Source organism: Pseudorca crassidens, chromosome 6, assembly GCF_039906515.1.
Source record: "Pseudorca crassidens isolate mPseCra1 chromosome 6, mPseCra1.hap1, whole genome shotgun sequence".
Taxonomy (NCBI): domain Eukaryota; kingdom Metazoa; phylum Chordata; class Mammalia; order Artiodactyla; family Delphinidae; genus Pseudorca; species Pseudorca crassidens.
In genome coordinates, this window is record NC_090301.1 from 27,113,052 (window position 1) to 27,125,050 (window position 11,999).

Consider the following 11,999-nt stretch of genomic DNA (forward strand, 5'->3'; position numbering starts at 1 on the left):
CACCCCTTAAGGACATCTGGCAATGTCTAGAATCATTTGTGGTTGTAACAGTTCGGAGGAAGGAGGTACTACTGGCATCTAGTGGGTAGAAGCCAGAGACGTCAGTAAATATCCTACAAAGCACAGGACAAAGAATTATCTGGCCCCAAATGCCAATGGTGCCAAGATTGAGAAACCCTGATCAAGGGATTGTTCATTCCTCACTACACTGATAGAAGCAAAGCCCTTGCTCAGAGGAAAAAAGCGTTGTGGTGAAATGTATTGACTCATTAATATTTTTTGTTCCCTATGGCATCTAGAACAATATTTCTCTCACAGCAATAATAAAATGATAAAACAATAATGCTAGTTATAATAGCCAACAGTAATTGTTACAATACCATGTATTAATCGCCGTGCAGTGTTTCATAGGCATTGTTTTACTTCCTTATAAATACTCCAATCCCAGGCCATAGGTAAAACTTGGGGACGTTGAGCCAGCTTTCCTCACTGTCTGTGTGGTCTCCCCTGAAGGAAGATCTGGCTCCCCTTCTACTAATAATTCATGTCAACAGCAATAAAATGCCAACACTAAAAACTACCATTTGTTAATGCCTTTTTGTGTGTCAGGTTGAGCACTTTAATTTGTTTAATCCTCACAATGCTCCATAAAATTATTCTTATGTTCAATTTATACTTGAGAAAACTGAGGCTTAGAGAAGTTAATTGCTCGATGTCTTTCCTACATAGAATAGGAAGCAGCAAGCACTGGATTCTAACACAGGTCTATCTCTTTCCAAATCTTGGACTCTCAACATGTTTTCAAATAAAATTATAGCCATTCCAGCCACTCCTATACTTCCACATTTTTTTTTTTTTTTTGCAGTACACGGGCCTCTCACTGTTGTGGCCTCTCCCGTTGCGGAGCACAGGCTCCGGACGCGCAGGCTCAGCGGCCATGGCTCACGGGCCCAGCCGCTCCGCGGCATATGGGATCTTCCCGGACCGGGGCACAAACCCGTGTCCCCTGCATCGGCAGGCGGACTCCCAACCACTGCGCCACCAGGGAAGCCCCTTCCATATTTTTCAATCCAGAGGATCTCTCTCTACAAATAGACATGTTGTAGGCTATCTTTTTTTTTTTTTTTTTTTTTTTTAAAGGAGCTTTCTTTCTTGCCCTTTCTGTTTTGGGGACTATGTACATATGTATAATTGCTACTTTTAGCATCTGGATCAGCTTCTGATAATAACTTGGGTTTATTTAGTGACAGTCATTACATATTTATTGATTGCCTCATATATGCCAGACACTATTCTAGACACTATCAGATAGAGTTGTGACCTGGACGGCAGTGTCCCTTTGCTGGAGAACCTCTGTTCTGGTGGGGTTGATGGGCAACAAACATGTAAAGAAACACATAAAATAATTTCAGGTACTGATAGGTGCTAAGAAGGAAACAACAAAAAATGTAGAGTCATGTCCTAGTGGCACTAAAGTAACCAGGGAAATACTTTGAGTTGGTAACATTTGAGTTGTGAGTAAATTGATGGAAAGAACATGGCCATGTGAAAATCTAGGGTGGAAGGTGGCAGTAAATGTTTTAGAAGGAAAAACCAGTGCAAAGTCCTGAAAGCAAAAACAAATGTGTTGAGTTTGAGGATAAGTCTCTGGGGAGCCTGCAACTTAGTGAACAAGAGAGAGGCCAGTGAGATGGAGGGAGATGAGGCCAGGTAGCGGGGCACGAGGCAGATCCTGTAGATCCCACAGGTCAGGGGGACCGTCTCAGTTAAAGTAATGCTTTCCATTAAGTGTAACCTTTATCAAAGACTTTTAAAAATAGAAAGTGTAATGCTTTTAAAGCATCAATTTAATTTAACAACATTTAATATCTTTTGATAATTCTGATAGACAATGTGGCCAGTGCATGTGAAGCATTTTGGGAATTTACAGGTAGTTTCAATCCTAGTCCTACCAGCCATGGAACAGAGTCAATCAGATTAAGATCCTAATATTCTATTAAAGAACAGTTGAGCATGTTAATTCCTTCTTATCTCTTATCAGAGCACTTAGATGGAATATTGTAATTTATTCATTCACAGAAGTAACAAATAGTTCTTGATTTCTTTCCATGTACTTGATTTTTTTCTACATACTTTCCATGCATTATGTCTTCATATATATTCACCCTGTGTTTGAATATCCACGATTTTATGCAATGGAGGATCCAAGAGGTTAAGTAATATCAACAAGATGACACAGCTAGAAAGTGGTAGCACTATGATTTAAAATAATATTGTCTCTTTCAGATCCAAGGGGTACATGTATATAATTGTATTTTAATACAATTTGTTTCCATGTAATACTATGTTTTGTACTTTATGCATTTAAAAGTATTTTGAAAAGCAATTCTTAGATTGTATACCAAAATATCAAAAAGTCCACAGTAAAAACTTCTGTTCCAGATCTTGCATTATAATAGAAGTAGCTACAACATGCTGTAGAAATACAAAGGAGATGGTGACTAAACCTACATGGGGAAGGCCAGAGGAAAAGCTTCATGGAAATGATGACACTAAAGTTGAAGTTTGAAGAACCATGAAAGGAACAGAGGAAGGAAAGGAGGGCGGAGCAAACAGCAAGGGCATATTCAGGGAATGGTTCACAGGGCTCCCAGAACTGGATCACGAGGTGGCCAGCAGGGATCGGCAGTTCATCAGTTAAGATAGGATTTAAGCCCCAGATCACAGTTGACTCTATATGCCATGTTTAATATATTGGGTATTATCTTGGGGCAGATGGAGAACCACTAAAGACTTTTGAGTAGGACAATTGTGGTTTTGAAATAACGTTCAATAGTTTAGTATAAAAACAAAGCCTTCCATGTCTTGGCTTGCTATAAGATCATACAAAGACATGGATGCCAAATACAGAAATATCATTTGAAGCAAACCCTCATCTGACTTCTAGTTCCCCTTAGCCCTCACCAGCTTTCCGCTTACCTTGATTCTGTGTACCAGAGGAGCAAAGAGAAACACAAAGAGCTCCACAGTAGCCATGGAGTTCTGGAAGATCTTCCATCGGTTGTTTTCTTCTTCATCATTGGAGTTGCTTTGGCAAGGCTGCCCTGGAGAGCCCTGGTTTTCAACCTGGTGGATGAAAGCACTGCTGCTGCCACCCCAGCTGGAGCCTCGGTCTGTGCCCCCAAAACGCTCGCTGTTGCAGTCCTGGGGGGCCTCCAGGAGCATCCAGTGCAGGGTATGAAGGAGCTTTGTCTCAGCGACACCCAGTTTATCCTGGTGGCCTGCATGGGACAACAACACAGCTAGGTTAAGGCAAACTCTGTGACCAGAACAACGGGTGTCAACCTTGGGTGTGGGAAGAACATCCTTGCTTTGTTCTATGGCTTGATTTCCTGGGAGAAACTAGCATTTCTCTACACCCCTTACAGCCACTGCTGAAAGGGTTCACTCTTGCTTTGGGACTTTCTAACTGGCTGCAATCCCTGCAGAATGATATGCTGACACAGGGAAAGAAACTGCATGCGTCACATCTCTTCAGTCAGATACCCACATATATTTCCAAATAAGCAGCAGAGTAGTTAAGAGTATGGGCTTTGAGGATAACAGCTACTCCATTTTAGACAGTGTGATTAGGAAAGGCCCCTCTATAAAGGTAACATTTGAGCAGAGACCCAAATGAGGGGAAGGAACTGGATGGAGAAGATCTTGGGGCAGACGGCTAGGACATAATGCCATGTGGGAAAAGCAATCTGCAAAATAATCTAAACAAGAAAAATAATATGTATGTGCATGCATGCACACATACACATAATACCACGAAGTTGGGAAAAGATCTGGAGCGGAATATGACAAACTCATGAAGGTGGTTGCTTTAGGCGTTGGGAGGACAAAGGGACAACTGTGATTAGAACTCATCTTGAACAGGTGAGAGAGAGTCTTTAGCTTCTCTATAACATTCTAATGTTTAAAAGGAGAATACATTCACATATTCTTGTAAAGTTAAAAAGTTAAAACAAAGAGAGCTAGTTCCCTCATTGGTCAAATGGAGATAACAATGACACCAACGTGAGGGAGATTTTGTCAGAATTAAATGAGAATGTGTGCCCAGTGCCTGGAAAAATAGTCAGTTATACAGGTTGTTATTGTGAGTGTTATTATGAGTCACCATGAGTGAGGACAATGGTATGTCATGAAGAAGGAATGTAGTAGCACCAACCTAGCTTGTTTCTGTTTGACAGCAGGGTTGCAGTGCAGTGCAGGACATGAGGCAAAGCAGCTTGTACCAGTTCCCATCTGGAAATGCTCTGGATGGCTTCAGAGAGGGCTGGAGAGAGGCCATGCAGCTTGTTTTCTACCAACACTCGTTCAAAGGACTGTAGATACCCCAAAAAAAAAAAAGTAAAATAAGAAATTAGAGATTCTGATGGGTGAAAAAATAGACAACACGGTACTGTATACCCAAAAAGATACGTATCACTAGACCAAATTCTTTAGCGTGCCCGCACATTGCATTTCATTGTATATGTTGACATGAAATGAGCCAGTGATAATTTCCTATTGTCTACCCATTTTCACGTTTTTGATCCAAAGTATATGGCTTGAATTATTACATGATTTTTATTTCCACCAAAATAAGCTCCTGTCAAAAAGAGTACAACAACACATTTAGCTGTATGAAGGTTTTGGACGTAATATTTTATAAAATGATCCTGGGTCATTGAAAGGAGCTATCACAACTGCAGACCAAGGTGAAATGTCTTTTGTGAAAGTGTCTTGAGGTACAGAATTTATGTGAATGGGCAACAAGTGTTAAATAAGATCCAACTGTTTCAAGAGATCTGATTTTGGGGTCTCTGAGTTATTCCATGTCCCTAGCAATGATGTGGCACAGGACACTCCTTACAGAATGCCTAAAACCATAAAGATTGTTCATCTAACTGTCGAATAAAGAGAGAAAAGGAGGGGAAGAAGAAAGGAGGGAGGGAGGAGGGAATAAGCCATTTTTGCTTTGGTGGTTTATTAAATCTTCTATCCTGGCCAGGGATACTTTCAGCAAGTGAAGCACCCCACCCCCAAGCCCCAGAACAAGTTGACCTACTGAGTTGTTTTTTCTCTTTGAAGGTGGAGGAGGATATCCCTATAAGGTGTTGGGGAAAGTGCAGCTACCAAATATCAGAATAAAGTTAATAAACATTTGACTTGTATGAACAGAACCTGCTTGCTACTTGATGTCCCAAATGATCTAGAGAGCTGTGTTCTCCCCCAAGTGGTCATAATACCAGTCCCAAGTGCTCAAGCTGTGTTATTGGAATTATTAGGATATCTGAAAAAAGATATGGCCTAATACAGAGATTCTCCAAAGAAAGCTATTTACCTTTGATTCAAGAAAAGAAAATACATTCACCTTCATAATGAAAGGCATGCTGAGGTTTGGCAAGGAGTTCAATCAGAGATGTAGTCTTTGTGGTTTTCTTAAAGAAACCAGATAAAGGCAGGTCCAAATACTTAAAAATTCCTCAGCCCTCAGGGATCTAAGTATTCATTAAGTAAAGGGTGAGTATGTTAGACATTAAAAGATTATAAAGAATTTATATAGTCTTGATGAATATACTTTCAGAGGATGAGTTATACATTTTATAGTCTCAGGAAGCTTTAGATACTTAATGCCATTTTCTTCTTAAATGTTACTAATATAACTTTTTGTAATTTTAAACCTTGGCAATTGTTTTCTATACTTACATCACTCTCTATCTATCTGTATCTATGAATGGGACTTACTTGATATTGTGTGACAACATTAAAATGTCAGACGTATCTTTGCCAAGAACAGAAAAGTCAGGGTTATTTTAAGCTAGTATAACTGCAAGCATGATTTGAGGAAGGCGCAGAGATTTCAGGTGCCAAATTACTTTAACTTGAGCTAAGTACAACAAATCCCATTAAAAGGTCCTTATTAAAAAGTTGGTTAGATTTAAAAAAATATCTGTGACAATTTTGAAGGGCATGAAATGCAACAAAAAAAATTCTTATTTGAGCGTGTGCTGTGCACGTATGTGTGTGTATGGGGAGAGGTGTTTGACTTTCCAGTTGGCTTCCATAATAGTGTGTGGCCCTAACACATTTCAGAGCTCCTTACTAGAAGGTCATTTATCATCTATCAAGTCATTTGCAAATATCATGGCAATATCCAAATGGGTAGGTTTCCACTTTTAGGTTATAATATATGCAATGTAAAGACCTTTATGTGAGCTCCAAGTTTTAATGAAGTCTTTGAAAAGCCCATTTTAATTTTGCTTCACGTTTTTGTGTCTTCTCAATTTGTAAAAAGACAATCTGTAAGTCATGGGATTCCCTCAGAATCTCAGGACAAGCGCACTGTATTTTGCATAAATATTAATAGCATTATTTTCATAATTATTTCATATCATCCATTTCAGGCTTGCACAAAAAATGGAAGAAATAAAAGTTCAGAATTGCATATTACTTTGAGTAGGTCATAGGCTCTCATTTTATGAGCTTCCACTATATAACAGTTTTGATTTTGTTGATTAAGGATTTGACTTATTATACTTGTCCTCATTCTGTTATCTTTCCACACTCTCTTCTACTGCTCTACCCCTCCCCACTTAGGGCCTTTAGACTTGCTTTCCCTCTGCTCTGCCCTCAGCTATTTCTCCCTCCCTTCCTTCAAATCTTTGTCCAAGGGTCACGTTAGCAGGCAAACCTTATCTATCCTCTACTTCTAACATGAAACCTCCACCCTAGGGCTCCTTAATGACCTTCCTTGCTTAATTTTTCTCCATAGCGCATATCACCACCTGGCTATGTATTTTACTCATTTATGAGTGGCCTATCCCCCTCCCAGTAGAATGCAAACTCTATATTTGTTTTGATTATTGCTCTATCTCATCATCTAGAACTGTGCCTGGCACATACTAGGTGCTCAATAATATTTGCTGAGTGAATTAATATACACAGTACAATTTAAATTCTTTCTTTCAAATTACCACACAGTATATGCAAATAGTCATTAAATGGTGAATATCACATACCACACAAGAGGCTTCATATTGCTTCCCCAGTTTAGGCCTCAAAAATGCACTGAAAAATTAATAGAAATAATCGTTTTAAACGCAAGTAAAATTATTATTAGAGCATCCTTATGACATATTTTCAACGAATAAGACATAGTGCTATGAAACAAATTTCACGCCTCCCTATGGCTTGCTAAAGGGCGGGTATTAAACAGCTGACGACATTTGCTTTTATGTGTGTGATTACATACATGAAAAAGCTGTGGATTTCTACGTTTTCTGTATCCAGTCTTATTCTGAAGACTTCTTACCTAATCGGATTCTAAATCACCAATGGTCAGAAGCGTTGCATTACTCATGTGTACCGTCATTTCAAAAACTGAAAACTGAACACAGTTTGTGGCATATGATTTTCAGAATCTAATTTCTTATCTGATAAATCTCTAAAATAATAATAATTAATAATAATAATGGAAACCTTGTTTCCTGTTTATGGAAATAGGTTTCAGGTTTTTCCAAGAAAAAAAAATTTATTAAAAATGATTCTTCTCAGAGGCTTTAACCAGGAAGATTACACTAGCTGAATCCGAGCAAAAATGGTTAACAAGTGGGCATAGCAGACATTCAACAAACAGGAGCTGGAAAAACAACAGGTCACCGGGCTGGAATTACAGCAGGAGATGGAGGGGGAATTGGACACAGGAGCACAACCAGTCATAATTATCTTCCCTAATTCCCCGCCCCCTCTCCCTAGGCTCTCTGCCCTCTCATCCCCTAAATAATGTATATATTTATTCTACAGCTGCCAACCTGCTTGCCGTCAAACTTCACTGAAATATTTTTTAAATGCGTGTTTTTACGCGGGTGCAGAAGGCTCGATTTCCAGCCCCAGAGAGGGAGCTGCAGGCTGTGGCGCGGCCTCGGCAGCAGCGGCAGCGGCGACGACGACGACCCAGGCGGCCCCAGGAGCGCTCCCAGCCCAGGGCGGCCCACGGTGCGCCCTCTGCGCCCCTCACCTGGTTTGCCGCCACAGGAAGGTCTGGATGGGCAAGGGGATGCCGCGGCCGCTGTCTTGCTCTTGGCCCTCGGAGCTCTTCCTCTTCACCATGATGGTGGCTCCTGGGAGTTCCACTGCAGGACCCAGCGCTGGCTCCTCGCTAGCCGCCGCCGCTTCCTCCCGCTGCTCTCCCCAATTCTCATCCCCTCCTTCCCTGAGGCAGAGCAGACGCTCTCCGCCCTGATCCCCCGTCCCTCTCCCCTTCCCCAGCCCCTCCCCGCGCGTGGAACATGGCTGCGGGAGGAGGGGAGGGCTGGAGGAACCGAGGAGCGAGGACAGAGGCGCTCGGAGAAGCTGTCCTCCTCGCCGCCCCCGCGCCCTCTCCTTGCTTTCAGCACCTCCCACTGTGGACAGCGGCCCGCGCCGGACAGGGGTCAGGTTGCGCAGCAGTGGGACGGCCAAAAGGGTCCCAGCTCGGCACCGCGCAGCAGGTCCCCTGCGTGGCCTCTTTAGCCCCCAGAATTCGGCTTCCTCCCCTTGGAGCTGCACCCCAGGAGTGTCCCCTGTCCTGCTTCCCAACCTTGGCAGCTGAAGAACTGTCACGTTCCGGGGAGGAGGAGCTTTGAAGAACCGCAGAGCAGTCGCTATAACCCTGGCATCCTTCGTACCTCCGGCAAGGAGGTCAGGAGTCCACCCTCGGGATTCAGCAGAAGGAGCACTTGAAAATTATTAGAAGTCTAAACCAGGAAGGAAGCAAGTTTGGCAAAACAGAAAGCTTGAAAGTTCTCTGATGTGAGAATTTATTGTAAAAGGGTAACCACAAGAAAGTAACCATGCTTGTTTCGGCAAAGCAGAAATATTGCCAAACTAACCAGTTGTATCAGTTAATTACAACTTGGGAAAGAACATTGATATTCATGTTCATTCCATTGATATCTGCCATTTTACTTGAGTTGTCATAGTCAAAGCCCTGTACTATAGTTTATAAGTAATTATTGTTAGATGTTTTATCTGGCAGTAAAACACATAGGGAGTGGGGTCAACAGTTAGGCAGTGTGAGTAAAAAACCATTGCTGTGGATCCAAATACTTGCAAATGAACATAGTCATACACCATTTTGAGCAAAGGTATTGGTGTGATCCACAAAATGGAGAATCAGACACCCCAGGGCCTCATCTCAACAGATAGAAATATCTTCTATTAACTACATGTGTGTCTACACCATATAGAGACAACTATATGGTATGTATTGGTATTTTCAGTCACAGAAATAAATTCTTCGTTTAATTTCTTAAAGTTTTTTTTTTCCTTTTTAACCATTGGACAAAGAATCTTATAATTAGTATCAGCAGCTCTGTGAGGAGGAAAAAAGATAACAATGATGTTTTATAACATCAATGAGTAAGTTCATTTCTTAGAATTATGTGATGGTCATGTTTTTTTCAGTTATTCATAGATACTTTCCATTGCTTAAGATTATAAATATCTAGGGCTAGGACATACAAAGGAAACTTAGAGACAGTCCGCTCCTATTTCCAAATTGTACTGATAAGGGTGATGAGGCCTAGGGTTATGAAGTGACTTCCTAGCTGGTTAATGGTTAGGACCCAAAGGAGAAGCAAGTCCTTAGGATTCTCATCACAGAGCTCTTTTCTTTTATAGGCTATATGGTAAATAGGTTTTCTCTCTCATGCCAACCCAGATCAATTGGTAGGGCCTGGCTGTTGAGAAAGACTGTGGAGATAAGGCCCAGGTACTTCAAGAAAAGACTGCTGTTATTAATTAGTGCTGTCTGCTATGTGAACAGCATAGGGGAAATTACACACATTTGTTACTTCTCAAAGGTATTCTTTATACACGATCTTTGAGCCTAACTTTCAATATTTCTTCTGCCTCGCTTGTAGCTGCCATCACTCACAGTGTTACTTAATGTCGTCAAATGTATTCTACCCTGAGAGGTAATATGTCTCAGTGTACCAGACTTAGATTTGATCATTGGGAAATATGTCATTCTTAGTTCGGATCTTCATTGAGTTTTCTTGAGCTGTTTCTCATTTCTCATGTTGCTAAATGTCTTGGGCTTCTGCATTATTATGATGTGACCTGTCTGACTAGGATCTCAAAGCTGCCAGGGCAGGGCTAAAGCTCTGAGTACAGGCTGACTCCAGTTTTGCTTCTCTTGAAGTCATCTTTTAATATGAATCTTGAAACAAAGAAAGATAGATTCTAAATAGTTTATTCATATTTACTGAGTCCATTTTATATGCCAAGCACTAATCTATATAGATTCCTGCCCATAAGAAACTCACTGTATTGAAGGGAAGACAGATAGGTAAAGAAAAGGGTACAATGGGAGACATGATACAAATTTACTTATGAACAAAGGGACAAGGCAGAAAATGTGGGCAAGAATCAGACGGAGAAAGATTTTGTATGGCAGGCTACAAAGTTTGGATAGGAAGATTTTAAGCAGGGCAATAAACACTTCATTTCCATTCGAAAGTGACTGATATGACTGGAATGTAGAGGTTATTTGAAATAGGCAAGAGTTGTATGTGGGAATCTAAGTCTGGAGATTAGAAAAATATCCTATGAGATCCTGAACTAAGGACATCACAACAGAGCTAGAGATAAGGAGATGAGTTTGAGTGGACTTGCAGAGGCAGAATAGATAGGACTTGATAACAAAGTGGGCATGGGGAAAGAAAAATAGCACAGTGGTTAAAAGCTTAGGTGTTGAGCCAGACAGTTTTGACTCTAGCCCTACCTCATATTAGATATAACAACCTGGGAAAGGTTCTTCACTATGGTTTTCAAGTAATTGTATTGATACTTTCTCCATAGAGATGTTGTGAAGATTAACGTTAATACTTGTAAAGAATTTAAGAGAGTCCCTGATCTATACTAAGCCTTCAGTAAATATCAGCTGAAGCTCTAAATTTTCTATTTTGAGCAACTGAGTAATGATGATCTCATTCAAAGAGAGAAAAAGTTGGCAAGGAGAATCATGTTCTTATTTTATGAGTATGTATGGGAGAATTAATTAGTTTTCCTTGAGTAGCTATTGGAAATTCCAATGGATACCACGAAGAGGCAGCTAGAAATATGGATGTGGAGCCCAGAAGGGTTAACGGGGTAGGATAGATTGATTAACACTGTATAAAAGACAGTGAAACCATAGAAGTAGATAAAGTAATTCAGGTGAACATATGGAAAGAGAAAAAAAGAGCCCAATTTGGAAGTATAGGGGAAAACAACTTTAGTCTTTTGTCACCAAAGATGTTTTTAGGAGGTGACAGCATAGGATAGGATAGAGGGGTAGGCAAAATTCTAAGATTGCCCCCAAGATTCCTGCCCCTTGCTAAACACACACATCTTCTCCAAGTTATTAATAAAACCCATACTAACCTAGGTGCTGCGGTGAAACAATTTATATAAACTTTAAGATTTTTTTAAATTATTAATAGACTTTATTTCTGAGGGCAGTTGTGGTTTAAAGAAAGAATACACAGACAGTTCTCATATATTCTCTCTTTTCCAGCCCACAATTTCTCCTTTTAACAACTTGCGTTGGTATGGTACATTTGTTATTATTGATGAGCCAATCTGATACATTATTAACTAAATCCATAGTTTACATTAGTGTTTACTCTTTATGTTGTAGAGTTGTATAGGTTTTTCCAAATAATGTCATTTATCCATCATTATGATATACAGAGTAGTTTCATGCTTTAAAAATTTTCTCTGCTCCACCTAATTCCTCCCTGCTCCTCTCCAGCTCCTGGCAACCACTAATCTTTTCACTGTCTCTATAGTTTTACCTTTCTCAGAATGCAATATAGTTGGAATAATACAGTACGTAGTTTTTTCAGACTGGCTTCTTTCACTTAGCATTTAAGTTTCCTTCATGTCTTTTTGTAACTTGATAGCTTATTTCTTTTTATTGCTAAGTAATATTCCATTTGTAT

The 11,999-nt window shown here is 40.3% G+C and overlaps 1 protein-coding gene across 11 annotated transcripts in view; it reads right to left on the reverse strand.

The window, feature by feature from the left end:
- UNC80 (unc-80 homolog, NALCN channel complex subunit) overlaps window positions 1-8,675 on the reverse strand; it is a 242,910-nt gene extending 234,235 nt beyond the window's left edge. For 5 of the 11 annotated variants that reach the window (XM_067740738.1, XM_067740737.1, XM_067740741.1 and 2 more), the window contains exons 1-4: window positions 8,051-8,673; window positions 7,053-7,101; window positions 4,217-4,373; window positions 2,980-3,281 (exon numbers count right to left, since the gene is read on the reverse strand). In XM_067740738.1, coding sequence (XP_067596839.1) covers window positions 2,980-3,281; window positions 4,217-4,373; window positions 7,053-7,101; window positions 8,051-8,142 — 600 coding nt within the window. In that variant the 5' untranslated portion in view covers window positions 8,143-8,673. Of the gene's footprint in view, window positions 1-2,979; window positions 3,282-4,216; window positions 4,374-7,052; window positions 7,102-8,050 lie in introns of all 11 variants that reach the window. The other 6 variants (XM_067740746.1, XM_067740744.1, XM_067740743.1 and 3 more) reach the window with 2 other exon arrangements.
- Between the last annotated feature and the right edge of the window lie 3,324 nt (window positions 8,676-11,999).